General features: G+C 35.1%; 1 protein-coding gene across 5 annotated transcripts in view; it reads right to left on the reverse strand.

The window, feature by feature from the left end:
* The window catches only part of Kiaa1328 (KIAA1328 ortholog), a 152377-nt gene that overhangs the window by 132723 nt on the left and 375 nt on the right, over positions 1-19279 (reverse strand). The window contains exons 2-5 of one of the 5 annotated variants that reach the window (XM_090353225.1): positions 12695-12730; positions 11592-11731; positions 5440-5534; positions 555-670 (exon numbers count right to left, since the gene is read on the reverse strand). In XM_090353225.1, coding sequence (XP_090209351.1) covers positions 555-670; positions 5440-5534; positions 11592-11731; positions 12695-12730 — 387 coding nt within the window. Of the gene's footprint in view, positions 1-554; positions 671-5439; positions 5535-11591; positions 11732-12694; positions 12731-18981; positions 19135-19279 lie in introns of those variants that run through there. The other 4 variants (XM_090353223.1, XM_090353224.1, XM_090353221.1 and 1 more) reach the window with 4 other exon arrangements.

A 19279-nucleotide genomic window follows, 5' to 3' on the forward strand; every position in this document is an offset into this window, starting at 1 on the left:
AACAATTCGCATATTTCTTTGAGCATAATTTTTAAGTATCACACACACACACATACACACATACACACACACACACACACCTCTATAATTTTAAACACAGTTTTCTGTTCCATGAAAAGAGTTTCATGTATGCTACAGTATAAACATTTACCAGTTATAATACCAGTTACAAATACCATTTTCAAATTTTTATGATTTCAGAGAATTCCTTGGAACTATCAAAGGTAGGAAGAATACCAGCTACAAGAAGGTTCAGGCTCAATTACAGTAGTGGAACAGAATTTAGTAACGTTCCAACTACATTTTAATGCTCAAATTTCTTATTGTCTTTTTTAGTTGACAAATATGTGCTTCACAGCATAATAACAGCAGCAGAACAGCTGGGTGGCCTTATCAAGCACAAAGAAAGCAACAGCACATGCTGTTAAGTGTCTTTCTGATTGCCTAGAAATGGCAGCACATGCAGATTTATTCCCTGTTATAAATTAGAACAATTATTTCTCTAGAGTTTTATTTTCTTCACAGAGTCAAAAGAGGACTTTCAAAAAGGATATCTTCCCTCTCTTTAATGATCAGATCATTCTGTTCTTCCAACTGCCTGATCTTCTTTTCAAATGACTCCTGTTCAGCTTTTAGTCGTTCTTCTGTTACTTCCTTTTCTTCACTTACTCTGAAATACAAAAATGAAGAAAAAATAAAATCCTGTCAACTTAAAAAAAGAACTTACAGCTTATAGCTATGATTTTATGAAAGTTTCTTGCAAAGGTGTGCTGAATTCCTTAGCAATACTCTGCTTTAGTTTTTAATTTACTCTCATAAACTAGTCTTCCTCACCTTGGTTACAAAACATGTATGTGATTTTAAAAAGATCTACACAGAACACAATGCTGAATACAGGGCAGAAAAATGTTCCAACTTAAAAATATATAGGTTAACTTTTTCATTAAAATTATTTTGATTTATATTTTCATACCATTATTTAGAATATGTCGATGTAAATATGAAAATATTTTACTGTATATGCTAGGAAATTTCACTTTTTTGTGTGTGTGTGTCAGTCCTGGGACATGAACTCAGGGCCTAGACACTGTCCCTGAACATTTTTGCTCCAAGTTACTGCTCTACAACTTAAGCCACAGCTCCACAGTTTATTGGAGATAAGAGTCTCATGCACTTTACTACCTAGGTGTCAGATTTCAGCCTCCTGAATAACAATGATAGTGTTAGCCACCAGTGACTCGAAACTGAAAAATTAAAAAATTAATGTCTTTTCTATTGTGCTGAAATACACATTAAATTACAAACAAAAATTATAATTAAATGCATATCATATAATTCATGATAATTTAAAAATAAAAATAAATATAAAATAACAATCTACTCATTTTTACAATAAGAAACTAATGGTGCCACTGAAGTTTTTGCCTGAGAAAATAGCACTGTCCTCTGAGAAAAAAATGACAGTACCTGGGCCTACAGTGAGTTATTGCACGAGTATTCTCTGGGGAATGATGTCTTCTTTGATAGTAGGGGTGTTGGGCATCAAACAATCCAAGATTTTGTTCAGACTTCTTAAAACACAGTTCATATGCATCAACCATTGCAACTGTTGTCAAGATTATTTTAAAGTGCTAAAACTTGTTTCCCTTTAAAGATCAAGTTGGCAGTACAGTCTATGAATTAGCCCATGGTACTCCTACTATTTTTGAATAGTCTCTGTAAAAACTGCAAATGTATGTAGAGTTGTCACAATCTTTCAGCACAAACTGCAATACTTCAAAAGCCATAAATCCTCACAAATGACACTACTTTTCCCATCTATATGAACAACTCATTAATTTTATTGCATAAGATTTTGTGAGGTCACTTAAAGCAATTTCAACAAAAAGATTTTTCTTCTCTTAGTACCTCCTAGAAAGATCATTTAGCAGACCACTAGGCCTTGCAAATGTACATCAATGCTAGATACCTTAGGGAAACAACTTCATTTATCTGAATCTCATCTGTTATCATTCCCCTCAACAAGTTAAGTAATTCACATTTCTACTAATTCATCTTTATAATATCTATTCTCCATTAGCCTGTAAATTTCAGTTTCAATTAGTATACTATTCTTTCATTAGTATAGTAAACCCAAGTGTAAAAGTTCACTGGGCATACACAGATTTTTAAGAAGGCCTTCATAGACTAACTCATATACAAATTTTTTCAACCTACTTGTTTTCTTGTCTAATATCATAATTTTCACTGGCTAACATTCAGATAAGTTAACTATGAATGAGACCTTTTTAATATTTTATCTACTTGGCCTAACCAATAAGTCTTACTCTAATTTTCCCTGAAATAATGCACTATATTTACATAGGAATATGTAAGTTTTCTATATTTTCAGACACTTTTCCCCCTTTGGTTTGACCTTTAACACAATCAGACATGCAATATCCTATTCTCACAAATGTTTTTTTAATATTTGAATTTATTTTAGCCTATTATTTCAGTACTAAATTATATCTTTTATTCACACTTTTCAATTAAAATTATGAATATATCTTTTAGATTTCTTTCTCACTCTTTCATTCTTTCCAATACAAATATTAAAGAGAATCTAGGAGATTATAGGTAAGTCACTAATAATTGGGACATTTTCCAATTTCTCACATAATATTGCTTAGACCCAAATCCACCCCTTTCCATTTTTTTCAAATAATGACGTTGTTATTTTAATGAAGTTTAAACCTCAAAGGTACAATTAACAAAAAGCTATAATAAACACTTTGCATATATATTGCATGTCACTCTGTCACTGAAAGAATGTACTATTTGTTCTGTAACTGAATATTATTCACTACTGAATATTATTTTCTTCTGAGAAGATGCTTCCCAATGGCCAATGGTGGATGCCAAGCATGATAAGTGACTCTTCCCCTGAAATAATATCAGTGAATCTGCACAAGAGCTGAAATTCTTCAAGTATACTACACTTGAATGTCATGGAAGTACATATGTTCTTCTAAATCTCCTGACACTTTTCATTTTTTTTGTTCTTTAACACAACTAAATCATAGTACTTCATAGCTCGTTTCTTTTTCTGAAAAAAAAAAAAAAACTGGATTGGAAGTGTCGCTAAAGTGGTAGTGTGGCAGTCCTTTTAAACTTTTAAAAGGAAACTTTAAAAACTTTTTGGCTTCCTAATCATTTTCTATTAATACTTCATCATTATCCTCAATTAAATTCACTAAATTTCTAGTGATTCAAAAAAAAAGTATACTAGGCCAGGAAAGCAGAACACGAAGTAGCAATCAGTTTGTCTTACTTCGTATGATATGGATTTGTTAAGCAAAGAATATTAATAAAGACAGTATTTAGTCAAAACATTGAACTACATCTAAATGTCCTTTTCCCAATAAAACATCTTTTATCTCTTCAAAGTAAAATTCAATCTTTCATTTCCAAGGAAGTAAGAGAGGTAAAGAAAGGAAGGAGGAAAGGAGAGAGGGAGGGAGAAAGAGAAGGAGGAAAGGAAGGGGAGATGATGGGGGGAAAGAAAGATAAGGGGAGGAGAAAGGAATTCTTAAAAGGGCCACAGCACATGACACAATGTAGAACATCAATGATCATCTGAGAAATGCAAATCAAAAGCAAAATGAGACATTAATAACATGGAAATTGCTAAAATAAAAATTACAGAAAAAATTTAACTAGTATGTAGAGATCCTAGATTTTTTGTATTGCTGGCAGGAATATGAAATGGTACAAACATTCTGGAAAGTAGTTTCTTAGTAAAACTAAACAGGCACTTAGGACATTTTACACAAAAATCTATACTTGAATATTTATAGTAATCTGTATTTTTTAAACTGTTACAAACTAGAAAAGGCAAATATTCCTCAGCTTATAAATAAACTGTGACATCTCTATGGAGATACCACATGGAATACTACTCAGCAATAAAACAGAATAAACTTCGGAAATATGCAACCACTTGGATGAGTTTAGAGATGATTATGTTGAGTGAATAGAAACTAATCTCAAAAAATGTCACATTACATGATCCCATTTATACTGCTTTATTGAAAGGACAAAATTTTAGATAAAGAACAGATAAGTATAGCATGGGATTGGGAGTGAAATGGGAAGGAAAGTAACTGTTTAGAATCTTGACTATAATAACTGCACACAACACAAATTCATACATGTGAAAATTTGTGCAAAAATAAATATATACACAATGACTACATGTATATAACCTCCACATACGATTGATAAATTCTGTCAACGTCAATATCAAATTCTGTCAATGTCAAAGAGAACTATTTATGAGTTTGACACAGATTAAAAATAATTAAATAAATATCAAACAGAGAAAAAAGAAGAGCTTGTTTTATTTTGTTTTTTTCCAGTTGTGGGGCTTGAATTCAGGGCCGGGGCACTGTCCTTGGATTTTCTCAAGACTAACGCTCAACCACTTGAGCTACAGAATCACTTCTGGCGTGTGTGCGTGTGTGTGTGTTACCGAGGAATTGAACCCAGGGCTTTTGTGCATGCTGGGCAAGCACTCTACCACTAGGCCATGCTCCCTGCCCCAGTAGAGTTTTTATTTATTTATTTTTTTGCCAGTCCCGAGGCTTGAACTGAGGGCCTGAGCACTGTTCTTGGGCTTTCTCAAGGCTAGAGCTCTAACACTTGAGCCACAGCACCACTTCCAGTGCTCCCTTCCCCAAGGGTTCATTTTTAAACAATACCAATTAATCAATGAAAACAAATATGGTGACTATAAAGTTACCATTAAAATATCACTAATTGTTGTTGCAAGCACGTTTCTCAGACAGATACTTATGGTAGTAAATAATAAGTTGAAAGTGAACAGTATAATTGAATAATTCCAGTGAATCTACTCAAAATATTTGCTCTGGCTATTCATTATCCACTTAATTTACAATTTTGAACTCAGGGCTTGGTGCTTGCCAAAGTTGCTTACTTGGCTGGCCCTGTATTACTTGAGCCATGCCTCCAGCCTTGTCTTTTGCTGGAGATAGTGCCTGAGCTGGCTTGGAATTCCTTGATCTTCCATATCTTAGCCTCTGGAGTAGATAGGATTATAGGCATAAGCTAGCAACACCCAGCTGGTATTTAGATTTAGACAAACAGCTCTCAAAGGCCACACATTAAAGGTTCGGATCCTAGTCCACAGAACTACTGGGAAATAACGGTACCTCCAAGGAACTGAAATGAGTGGAAGGAAATGAGGTCACTGGAGTGAGTACTGGAATGGGAGCCCTTTTGTGGACAATGAACCCTTTGATGCTATTGTTATTAAGTCTTTGCTTTTGTAGTAAATTCAATGGCATAATGACTTCAAAACAATAGTGATTTTCTGTTCTCAAAAGAGTGGTGTCTGTTATATAATAACACATTTCACATTCCATGTCTTTGTCTTACCTGGCCAGTTCTTTAATCAAGTTTGCAATGCGTCTTTTGTCTTCCAGACATAAATCCTTCAATGATGCACTCTTTGTTCCTTCCTTGCTGAAATTCTAAAACACATGCATGCTCTGATTAACTTCTACTAGAAATAATCTTTCAGTCTTTTAGAAAAAAAAGAAATATTTACATAAGCAGGATGGACTGGGAATGTGGCTTAGTGGTAGAGTACTTGTCGAGCATGCATGAAGCTGTGGGTTCAATTCCTTAATACCACATAAACAGAAAAAGCTGGAATTGGCACTGTGATTCAAAAGATAGAGGGCTAGCCTTGGAGCAAAATAAACTCAGGGACATGGCCCAGGCCCTGAGTTCAAGCACCAGGACTGGTAAAAAAAAAAAAGGGCAGACAGGAGGGAGTGGTGTTAGTGGCAGTGGTTGGTGTACGGCTCACATTTGTAGTAATCTTAGCTATTCAGTAGGAAGAGATCAGGAAAATCCTCGTTTAAGACCAGGTGGGAAAAAGTTAGCTGAGACCTCATTTTAACAAAATTTGATATCGTGGTACTCACCTGCAAATTTATCTGTTAGAGGTGTAAATAGGAGGATAGGCCTAAGATGGCCTAAGCAATAAATGCAGACCCTATCTGAAATATAGCTAAAGTAGAAAAGAGCTGAAGGCATAGCTACAGTGCTTGCCTAGTAAGCACAAGGCTCTGAATTCAATCTGTAGTACTCAACAAATAAGTAAATAAGCATAAAAAATAAGATTGATTTGATATGTTTTATCAAAGGGAACAATGCCAGTTTATTTAAACCTACTGTGAACTAAAAACACCGACCTATGGGCCGGGCACTGGTGGCTCATACCTGTAAGCTACTCAGGAAACTGAGTTCTGAGGATCAAGGTACAAGGCCAGCCTGGGCAAAAAAAGTCTGTGAGACTCTTATCTCCAATTAACCACCAGAAAACACCCAATGGCAGAGTACTAGCCTTGAGCTGAAGAGCACAGGGACAATGCCCAGGCCCAGCATTCAAGCCCCATGACAAAAAAGAAAAGAAAAGAAAAGCAGCCAATGGAACTGGAACTGATAGTGAACTAGAATACAACATAGAATTTACACAGAAATACACACAGAAAGAACTTAAAAGCTAAAGATGTTTCTGTTGAAGTACCAAAAAATATTAATGAAACAACTTTTCCTTCACAGATATAAGAATATGTCCCTACTGGAAGAAACTAAAAGCCAGTTTACACTATAGCTCCAACTCCTTGTTTGTTTGTTTTGAGATGTCCTGGGGCTTGAATTCAGCTCCTGGGTACTATTCTTGAGTGCCTGTGTTCAAAGCTAGTTGCTCTACTACTTGAGCAACAGGGTACTTCCAGTTGTTTTGGTATTTAGAGATAAGAGTCTCATGGACTTTTCTGCCTAAGCTGGCTTCACCCAGTGATCCTCAGGTCTCAGCCTTCTGACGAGCTAAAATTACAGGTATAAGCCACTAGCACCAGGCCTCTTTTTAAGGGTATACAAAGACTACTAGAAGAGGCACTAAGAGACACTAAGTTATTAAGCATTCAAGTTATGCTAGGGTTCATTCTGAAGGATACGTGATCAAAGAAAGACTATGGTTACAACATTTGTATTTAGTGTTTACTATATGCCAAGAATATTTTCAGTATTTCATACTTATTATCCCATTTTATTTTCACAGCGAAGCAATTAGGCAAGTACTATTCCTGTTTTAATTTAAAGGTGTACGTATTGTTGAGTTATAACTGTAAATAGCAAAATGGGACTCAAACATAAATTTTACTAGCTATGCTAGTAAAAGGTACTATTCTACCTTTTGGTTATCTGAAATAGGAAAGGGAAAGGGGAAAAACAAGATCATTAGGAGGGAGTGGAAGGAGAGAAATGAGGATAAAAACATGAGAAGGGGTATCAATGTGTGAGAAGTAATGCACCTACTATCTGGCAAATATAACTGTAACCCCTATATACATTACAGTAAAAATACATAATAAAAATTAAAAAATAGGAAAATCAAAGTTCTCCATAGAAGTGAGTTAATCAACTACTTCAGATAGCCCAGACAAACCAAGGATGAATAAACTGAATTCTCAAAATATTACCAGCAAAGGTTAAAGAAAGATTGGTTAGAAAAAGGATAAGAAAATGAGACTGGATTAAAGAAGTTCAGTTTCAAATGCTAGCAATACATTCACATGAAAATGTGAATCTTAAGTCAGAGAAAAATTTGTCACTGTATTGTAATTTAGATGATGTTTTTCTCTAATAGCAATAGATTTATATTGAGCATTAAAAATAGTTCTTAAAAATAAGCTAGAAATAAAAAATAGAATTTTACTTTAATCAATCTGATTTTAATTAATTTAAATTTTCATTTTAAAAGATGAGCAAAATAAAAAGCATATAGCAGTATGGGAGAGAAAAAAAACATTTAAGAATATAGTATCAATAGTGCTAATGATAGAAATAGCTCAATAAACTAGGAAAAGATGGCACTGGATTTGGCAATAGAAGGTATTATCTTCTATTATTATCTTCCACTATCTATGATGATGGTAATCATGAAAAGATACCTCAGTAATGGTGAGGTGAATTAAACATAAAATAGAAGAAACCCCTGCAAGCAGGTAAAAAGTTTTAACAGCTACTCTTAACAAAAAAAATACTTGAAAAACACAAACATCTATCATATAAAGTAGTAAAAGTATGCCCTAACTCTACAACAGAATTTTCTATTTTGTTGTTTTTTATAAACTCATCCTTCTAGGTTCTGCTTCGTAAGACTGAAGCTGAAACTCTAGAAACTTCATTTCTCCTTTGCTATTTGACTGTAGACAAAACCAGATAGAGAGGGCTCTTAAAGGGGGAAAAATATATTTCCCCATATTTGCTTCCTCCTACTATCAGTGTCACCTTCATCTCAGTTACTTTTAAAAGAACAACTGATGCTGACATAATGATTTTAAAAAAAAGAACAGCTGATTTGTTTGCAATTACTTATAGCACTAATAGAACCAACTTCGATCAGGATTTGTGAGGAACAACAAACTAGTTAGGCAGGCTGGTGTATTGTCATCAGAAGTCCATGTTCCACCATTAAGAAGCCCTTCCCTCAAGTTTGTAAATCTTAGTAATCCCAACTTGTTCTGCTTGTTCATCCAGCACTGGAGTTAGTCATTGTTTCTTCAAGTTAATACTTCCATAATACTTTACTGTTTCCTTGCTGCCTTTTTGGTTTTCTAATATCTAACAATTTTTATATATAGCATAAAAAATCTCACAGTAACTTACAATACAAATAACATAAATATATAAAGTTTCAAAAATACGTAAAACTAAATGTTGCTTAAAAACAAAAATGTATATACTCAGATAGGGCTTGGTAAACTAGTTTCCAGACAAATCTGGCCCATTGCCTGTTTTGTAATAAAAGTTTATTAGAACATAAGCTTATTCATGTCCTATGTCTCTTTTCATGTTACAGGTAAGTAGTTAAATCATCTTTTCTCTAACAAAGGCTAGAATTTCCTATCTTGGTCTTTTTTTCTTTTTTTTTTTTTTGCCAGTCTTGGGGCTTGAACTCAGGGCCTGAGCACTGTCCTTGGACTTTCTCAAGGCTAGAGCTCTACCACTTGAGCCTCAGCACCACTTCCTGCTTTTTCTATGTATGTGGTACCAAGTACTCAAACCCGGGTCCTCAGGCATGTAAGGCAAGCACTCTACCACAGGCCAAACTCCCAGCCCCTCCTGTCTTGTTCTTTATAAAAGTTTGTCTACACCCAATTTAGAAAAACAAATGAATAAACATAAAATTCAGAATACAGCTTAGCAAAAAAGATATAAAGATACATCTCTATAGTCTGACTAGCTAGTGTATAATGACTAGCATCAATTCAATTCAGTAAAGAATAGTGCTAATGGCTCATGATGTAACACCAGCCAGTTGGAAGACAGAGATTTAGGCAAAAAAGTTCAGAAAACTCATTCTCAACCAACAGCTCCGTACAATGGCACATGCCTGTCATCCAGGTATGTAGGAAGCTGAGAGCAGAAGAATTACAGTTCCAAGCCAGATCAGGCAAGAAGAATTCATGAAACCCCATTTCAACAGAACAGGGTAAGAACAGTGGTACATGCCTAGATACAGTAGGAAACATTAATAGGATGACTGTAGTTTAGCCTATCTTAGGCAAAAAGTAAAGCCCTACTTAATGAACCAAAGGGCTGAAGAAATGATTCAAATGGAAAAGTATCTAAGAAACACAAAGCTCTGAGCTCAAATCTCAATGCCACACAAAAAAAGATAGACACAAGGGCCGGGAGTTTGGCCTAGTGGTTAAAGTGCTTGCCTAGCATGCACAAAGACCCGGGTTCGATTCCTTGGAACCATGTATATACAAAAAAGCCAGAAGTGGTGCTGAGGCTCAAGTGGTAGAGCTCTAGCCTTGAGAAAGTCCAAGAACAGCGCTCAGGCCCTGAGCTCAAGCCCAGGACTGGCAAAAAAAAAAAAAAAGAGATAGACACAAAAGTTGGTGGGAATGTGGACAATTGGAAACCTTTAACATTGCTAGTAGAAATGCAATGTGGTATAGTCGCAATACAAAATAATTTAGTATTTTGTCAGAAGGTTAAATATATGATTACTGTATTAATCATTAAGTCTAACTATATTCCCAAGAGAACTGAAAACATAAATCCACACACAAATGTGTATGTAAATTTTCATAGCAACATTATTTATAATGTTCCTTTCTTTACAGGAACAATATAAATGCTCATTAACTGGTAAATAGATAAACAAATGTGAATTCTGCCATAAAAAAGGAATTTAGCAATGATACATAACACAAGTTAGATGAACCTTGTAATCACTATCACAGCTAAACCCAGTAGACTACTCAATGTGATTATCAGTAACAAAATAGACGTTATAATTGCCTTCAAGAATATAAATTATGATTGTAAAACATTTTCTATAAAAAGTACAACAGAAAATGTTTTAGGCATGTGGGTTCAGCCTTTGTATCAATTTAACCACTTAACATGAAAACAGTCACAATTAATTCATGAAAGAATGAGCACAGTGCAGCTCCAGAAACACTTTATTTACAATACATGTCCAGGAAGATTTGACCCACAAGTTGGATTATAAACCCAGATTTCGATTCTGGTTGAGGAGGGAAAATAAAACAAAAATTAAAGTAAAATATACAGATCAGAAAGGGCATAAATGAATAGTGAACATGCTATCATAAAGACAAAGAGGAATGGGGAAAACAATCAATAATTGTACTCTAAAAAACAAGATTGTTCATGATATTACTTTACAAAATGTGAAACTGAAGATGAAGACTAATTTTCTTTAGTAAACTGTAATTCTAATATAAAAGGATTAAATCTAAATGTAACAAATTCATAAGACCAAAAATCATAAAGGCTACCTAATAAACATGTTTAACAATTTGAATTTCTAGTATCAAATAAAAGATACATCATTGGATATATATGAAGATACTAAAGGTGGGGGACAACATAATCATGAGAGTTAATGCATAAACTACAAAAATAAGCAAATCAAGGGGATGGGAAGGTTTGGAAGGGATGAGAAAAATATGAATGGAGTGACATGGATCAAGATGTTTTGTATTCATAAACTTATTTGTTGAATGGTAATTCATTTGTATAACTACTTAAAGAATGAAAAAAGAATCAAAAACAATAAAAAAATTAAGATATTTTCTTAGTAAAGGCTTAATGTGTGTATACATACTTTGTAGCAAACTCTATATACTAATACTTAGCACTCTCAAAGGATCCTGTAACCTTCTGAATCTTTTAAGAATGTTTATTAGATGACCTCATAATTCTTTAAAAAATCATTATCTGGGCTGGGAATTTGGCCTAGAGGTAGAGTGCTTGCCTAGCATGCATGAAGACCCGGGTTCGATTCCTTGGTACCATATACTTAGAAAAAGCCAGAAGTGGTGCTGAGGCTCAAGTGGTAGAGTTCTAGCCTTGAGAAAGTCCAAGGACAGGCCTCAGGCCCTGAGCTTAAGCCCAGGACTGGCAAAAAAAAAATCATTATGTTTATTGTTCAGCACTGATAAAAACAAATGAATTTTTTTTAAAGCACTGACCTGGTCACTTACTGAATCTCCAGCACCTTTTAAAGACTCCATACAGATTGAAGCATCAGTTGTTCTGGAAGTCTTTACTTTAACATCAGCTTTTGGACTTGACTTGTGTCTTGATCTAATATTTCCCTCTGTAGAAATTCCTACGGATTTTCATTACACAAGATTTCAAAATTATGTCTTCTCTTAAACCCCTTATCACTCCCATCAACAATCTCACTTGGTTTCTTCCATTTTATGGAATTTGATAGGAAAAATGCTTAATTTACACCTTATCATAAAACTTAAAATGCAGTAATCACAAAAATGTTTTAAATAGTTGATAATACAACTGAAAAATCGTAAGATGCTGTGAAGACTTATAAGTCATATTAGAAGCAATAAATTACAAACAACTTGGAGGAAATCAGATGCTCTCCCCCTAATTATGGTATCTTCAATGATTTTATTTTACTACTCATCTAATATAACAGCTCTGCGTGTGTGTATATCTCTGTCTCTCTTACTTACTTTATGCTGGTCCCAGAACTTGAACTCAGGTCTCTGGGTGCTATCCTTGAGCTTCTTTTGCTCAAGGGTAGCATTCTACCACTCTTGGATATAAGAGTCTCAAGGACTTTCCTGTCTGGTCTGGCTTCAAATTGTAATCCTCAGATCTTAAGTCTCCTGAGTAGTTAGGATTACAGGAATGAGTTAATGGCACACAGCCAAAGTTTTCACTCTTTATTCTGGATATTAAATTGAGGTTACCAGTCATTTAAAAAACTTTAATAGACTCTCTTTGAATGGGCATCATCCTTTCTACAAAGGGCCTGAAGAGGACAAAAAAGCTGGAGAATAAGAACTCATTAAAAAAAAATCTCTTGCCCTTAATATATGAAAAATTCTTGAGGTTATTTAAAAGTTGACTTGCCCAGTCAGTCAATAAGAAGGGCCAGTATTTAAAACCTTAGGACAGCCTGATCAAATATTCAAAAATACTTTAACTTTTAGACTAGTTTCAAAAAAACAATTTTATGTTCTGTTGAACTGTTCTAATGTTTCATTTCCTCCTAACACACAAGAGGCAAAGGAAATTTACTAAATTTTAACATAGAAAGTCATACCTGGAACATATACTACTGATTGTTCTTCGTCAGAAACTATGAAGGGCGTAAAGGAAAATAGCATATTATATTAATATCGAAATGCTGCTCTTATTCTTTGTGACTGTGATAATTCTTCATCACTTTGACTGAGAACTTATAACTTACTTTTAAAAGCAAAATTGGAAAGCAAAGAGACTGAATTCAATGTAGGAAGATCAATACTCTACAAAAAAAACCAGCTTTAGATAATCATAACTATTTCATAAAAATTTTTTCTCATAAAAATTTTAAAAAGCATTTTACTTAGGGCACACATTATAATATCCAAGCTGCTATTGTTATGTTACTCTACTTTTGAAAACAAGGAGTTAAGTATTACAGGGTTCATGACTAAGAAGTTGACAAGTTATTTAAGGCATAAAGAATCTAAAAAAATTTCAGGATAGGTTTTACCTTTAAAGAGCAAACATTGGGAACAAACTAATTATGCAAAAACAAGACATTTATTCTTCTGCAGTGCATTCATGAAATGTCTCAAGAAGCTCTATTACTGAAAATGCAAACAAAATTTAAATACATGAAAAAGAACTAGTTTGAGTTTTATAAGAGAACCAACATAATAAGAAAGCCTTCTTTCTATAAATCAAATAAGATCAGAAGTATGTCTAAATCAAATATGTTTGTAGTTTGTAACCTAGAAGATGTCCAGACAAGAAGCATCTATATAATTTTTTTCCCAAATAATCTAGCAAAATTTAAAGTTTTCTGTTCTTTCATAAAATGTTTTCCAAGAGTTCTACACAAAGTAATTATGCTCAGCATTCTGAGAAAAGCCAGAGTAAATTCAGTGTTTTAAAAGTCAATTTATTTCATCTCAGTTTCAACCTTCATAATGGAGTCTTTCCAAGGAACACTGACCACAATTACCTAGAATCCTATAAAAATACTAGGAATTCAGCTGGTGCCGTCTCTGAGGTGACAGCTAGTATTTCACAACTCACTGCAGCAGCAAATGCTGGTAACAAGGTTCTTTACATCTTTTTTAATTAAGTATTTTTATTATCTATAAATACTTGTATAGAGAAGTTGCCACTTAACAAAGCAGTTGATAGTGTCTTGATCAATGTCATCCTTTTCAATATTCTCAACCATCCTTTCAACCCACCCTTTCCTTCACTTTTCTTAATTTTGTAAGACGTATTGAATTTTTTGCCATAAACAAAGCAGTTTATGTATATAATGCATCTTATCACCTACTTCAACATCTTTACCACACTTCGACCTACCCTTCCCTGATTTTTCTTATTTTGTGGTATTAAAAAAAAAATTCTTGACTGTATTTGCCCCGTCTTCTCCCTTCATTTAGTTATTTATTGTCCCCATACCCACTTCCTTATATGTATCTTGTTGGGCTTTGACTTAAGTCTATCTAAAGAATACTACTAATTGAGCTCTCCTAGAGTCTATTATACTTCAGTCAATTCATTTGTAACTGCTTGTGTGTACTTTTAGATTTATAGACACATTCTAGCTACTATAAATGAGGGAAACTTGCAACCTATGTTCCTCTGAGTCTGGCTTACTTCACATAACTTTTTCCAAGTCTTTCTATTTCCTTATGAATGGTACAATCTCATTCTTACTAATGGATAAGAAAAATTCCATGTGTATATATGCCACATTTTTAATCCACTCATGCACTAAGAGGCATCTGGTGTGATTCCCTATCTTGGCTATGGTAATTAGTACTTCAGTGAGCATGGTTGTGGTGGTGGCTTTACTGTAGCCTTGCTTGTACTCTATTGGATGAATACAGGGAATTGTGTTCTATTGGATAAAAGCAGTGGAATTGCAGGGTCAATTGCACTGTTCTTAACCTACCAGAGAGCTAGCTACAACCCTAGTTCCAATTTCTTTAAGAAAAAATGTAAAGACCTGTTCTATGCAGCTATCAGCATATCTAACTACATACCCTTTATCTGTGTCTACTCTACTTTCCCTTTTCACTTATAAATTATTCATGTTCCTGCCGAAGGCCAATGCAATCCCTTTACATACAAATACACCTATGCATACATAAGTACATATATATTCACACATACACCTCAATTCTTTTTTAGCTGAAAATACTGCTTCTAATATTATCATTTCTCCGGAGTCAATAATTTTTCCTATTAAACTTTTCCCTTAGCACTAAAACATAATAATACATTTTGTGAGGGTAGAAAATATTTTCAACCTATAGCCTCCAAAAGCACTAGTAGAGTACTATATTCCCTTTATAGCAAAACTTCTCAAAAGAGCCATTCACTGTCTCCCATTCTTCCCCTCTCAATAAGTGTTAAGCTTACTCCAAACCAGCTTTTGATTTTATTAACAGAACACAATTTTGGAAAGTTTTAATGTCCAGTATTAATAAAGGCATTAATCTGCTTCTAGACTTTTTTGTATGTGACCTGCCAGTAATATTTAACAAAAATGGCTTAGTTACAAAGATACCACATACTAAAAATTTTCCTCATACTATCCAGTAGTTAAATTTCTTTGCAATACTGCTATGGCTCATTCATTCCATACTCATCTTCTGGATGATCATATTCACTTCTCAGGTTTTTAAATACCAGTAAGTTGGTAGAAGAAGTTTAACCTGACATTGTGACTTAGCTTCATAAAAAATATCTCAAAGGCTGGGAGTTTGGCCTAGTGGTAGAGTGCTTGCATGAAGACCCAGGTTCCATTCCTTGGTACCACATACATAGAAAAAAGCCAGAAATGGTGCTGAGGCTCAAGTGGTAGAGCTCTAGCCTTGAGAAAAAGAACCCAAGGACAGTATTCAGGCCCTGAGTCCAAGCCCAGGACTGCCAAAAAAAAAAAAAAGTTATTTCATCTGCCTATATATCTAAGCTACCTAGAAAAAACTGAGATCCTATCTAAAAACAAGATAAAGGAACTAGAAGTAGGACTGAAATTATGAGTGTTTTTCTAGCAAACATGAGGTCCTGAGTTCAAACTCTGGTACAACCCCTCACCCCCCCCAAAAAAAATCTCTCCAATTCGACTATCCAAAACTGAGGTCCTGTTTATCGTCAAATATGTTCCTTCTATAGCCTTTCCAATCTCACTAAATGATAATTCCATCTTCCTGTTTCTTTCACATCTCATAGTCTGAAATCTTCTGTTGGCATAACCTTCAAAAAATACCAAATGTCCAAAGGCTTCTCATCAACATCATCAGTGAAATCAACATCAGTTCCTCTCATAACTGTTCCCTTGGATCTATTTTGTAACTCAACAGCCTATTTTTCACTCAGTGGTCAGAAAGAACATTTTAAAGATATCATTCCAAAGTATTTACAAGGGCCTGTAATACTCAAGATCTGATCTCTCTACTTTATTACCCCTCTGATCTCATTTCTGGTAAGGAAATTTTCCTCTAAAAAATTCTTGGCTTTCTCAGATTGTTAATGGGCTATGTAAGCTCCTGCCTCAGAATTTTTGCATTTATGATTTATTCTATGATGTTAGCTCTTTCTTATATTTTCATAGTTCATTTCCATATCCTTGTGGTCATATACCATTTACTAAATGAAACCTTCATTCCATGTAGGCTCTTAAAACTTTCAAATTCTCTTCCTGTAACTCATCTACTCTCTCATCACTTGCCCCTATCCTGCTTTACTTTTCTCTACAATACTTAAAATTACTAGACATGCAATGTATGGCTTTTATCTCACTAAAATGTAAATGCCAATAGGATAACCAGTTTTACCTTTTATATTCAATTTTGCATCCCTAACTATAAAGGAATGCCTGCTTCACAGTAAACCATCTATGAAAGAATGAAACTGATATTTAATTTTATAAGGTTATGGACCAATACTTTTCAATGTTCTATGTCTTATTCAAACTACTTATGTAAAATCTATTCCGACTATAGTCACAGAAATGTTTTTGTCAAACAGGAAAACCCTCTAAATAAAATGCATTCAACAAATATTTCTTTAAATAGAAAGTGCTGAAAATAGCTTCTAACTTATCCTTTCTAAGACTACATAGTCTCATCTTAAAAACGCAAACATTTGGGGCCAGGAGTTTGGCCTAGTGGTAGAGTACTTGCCCAGCATGCACGAAGACCCAGGTTATATTCCTCAGTACCACATACATAGAAAAAAAAGAAAAAAGCCAGAAGTGGTGCTGAAGCTCAAGTGCTAGACCTCTAGCCTTGAGAAAGTCCAAGGACAGTGCTCAAGCCCTGAGCTCAAGCCCAGGACTGGCAAAAAAAAAAAAAAAAAAAAAAAAAATTTAGAAGTGTTGCACTTTTAAAAAAATTTGTCCAGCAGGTATTCTGATATTTGCTGGGAAAAAAATCTCTTTAAAAAAATCACTTTGTTATAAAGAATCCCTCAATAAATGTTTGTTTTATGGAGAGGTCAAAGAGAAATAACCAAATGTATACTGGACCTATTTTAAATTAAATATGCTACCTTATTTCTACTCTAATCTGTTTCATAGAAGTACCCCAATAAGACAAATACAGCAAGTTACACACATTTTTAATACTCATACCAATCAAAATCCCAAGATTCAATTAGTAATTAGAAACTCAGAGCAAAAGTAGTCCAAGGAAGAAACATCTGAAGAAAATAAGCTGAGCATTGCCCACTCTAATCCTCAAAGCTTTTTTTTAATCACCCACTAGAAATACATGTGTATATAATTATTATTGATCACAGAGACTTTAAGGTAGTAAATTATTTTTTACAACAGTACCAAGTCTTCACCTATTTTTATGCAAAAACTTAATTCCAGAGAAAACAGCTGCCATAATGTTTCTGCTGGGTCCCTTCTAATTCAGATTTGTTAATATAATTACTAATATTCCTAATGATGTCTGATTTTGTTAAATTTAAGCAATCAAATTTGAATCCTACAGGGAAAATAACTACCTCAGATATTACTAAGGATTATAATGATGGAGGAAAGCAATTTACAACTGAAGAGGTATATTTTTCTTAGATTTAATCCACCAAAAATGACTGTGGCATATTCATCTTTACAGATTAAGTGCTAAGATATATCTTGTGCAATATGGCATTACTGAGTCATATGTGGAGAAGCTAAACAATACAAAACCATGGCAGTCACAGATAATCTGTCCTCTCATAATGGAAACTTCTAGGATGGAAATTTTTTCTAATCACATGTCTTTATTTTTGTAAGTGAAGAATTGCAATTTTTTTCAAGTGTGTAAAGAAAACCATACTGTACAGACTCTCTTATTAAGGAGTACCTACTACTTCTATATGTATAAGAATGATGTAACTACATAATCAACAACATGTAAGTATTCACAGCCTTGTTAATTAACTTACTCAGTTCCACTGTAATTGAATGTCAATGTCCTATCACACAATATTTACACCAGGATATTACTGTTATTATAAAGTAATATCTTTAAAAAAAATCCTGTCTCAAATTCCTATCAATGCAGAAGCAATGTTTCCTAAGGATTCATCCCAATCGACTGATTTCCTAATTCAGCCCAATTGTTCCCAATACATATATTTTCATTCCTATTAGCAGGTAAAAGGAATAGTATTTAATTTGCACAGTACACCATGTATGCACAGTGTATGTTCAAATCTTCAGTTGCTTCTTAACCAACCTATCGTACACAAGAGGTAACACTAAACATTCAGTGGCACAGAATGGGAAAAATTCTCTTCTTTGCACACAGGGCTCTTTAATTCTAGTAACTAGATAAGGGGAACTAGCAAATACAATTTGATATGTTCCACTGGGAGCTAAATAGACTGTCCAAACAGTGATTCTGCCAAAGGCAACAGCAAAGCCTCAAAGAATGTCATCACCAGTCCTAGCAAGCAGTCAACACCGATTGAATTCTGTCTTCCTAGTTAATGCCCCTGCAGTGAACATGAACATTTACCAGGACAAAAGTGTAGGCTCGTAAAAGTCCACCAGATCAAGGGAAAGCATCACCGACTTACAACACGTCACAGACCCCGAGCCGGGATCAAGTTAGCCCCACGGGTCCAGCTCGCGGCACCGCCTCCCTACCCCGAAGAAAACTTTCTGTGGCTGGTGACCCTGAGTCTACAGATCGAGTCAACACGGCATCCAGACGGGATGATGATTCACACTGTCGTTTCCCCAACGCACCCACAGGACGCGTCCCCTTCCCCGCAGACCCAGGGTGAAACCGCATCACTGGCGGGTCCTCCGGGTCCAACAGGGTTCCTAACACCCTCCCCAAGGGCCCTCGGCCAAGGCTAATTCTAACTCACGTCGGAAAGGCTTCCCGTCCAGCCAACACCCCGGCTCATGCCACCCCGGGCCGGCCCGGCGTCCCCGCGCGAGGGTTCGCCGACCCCCGGGTGGGACCCCCCGCTCTAGGCCTTCTCTCCGGAGCGCACCACCTCCCGGCGCAGGGCCCGGAGCACAGCGCCCCCGCCCCTGGAATTCTCGCCGGGGGAGGCGAACACTCGAGGCCCGGGCGTCCAAAGCTCGACACCTACAACAGCAGCCCCGCCCCCCGAGCCCCCAGGGGTGAGCATCGCTCTTCTCCCATTCATCCAGGTTCAC

Source organism: Megascapheus bottae, chromosome 19, assembly GCF_031878675.1.
Source record: "Megascapheus bottae isolate mThoBot1 chromosome 19, mThoBot2.hap1, whole genome shotgun sequence".
Lineage (NCBI taxonomy): Eukaryota > Metazoa > Chordata > Mammalia > Rodentia > Geomyidae > Megascapheus > Megascapheus bottae.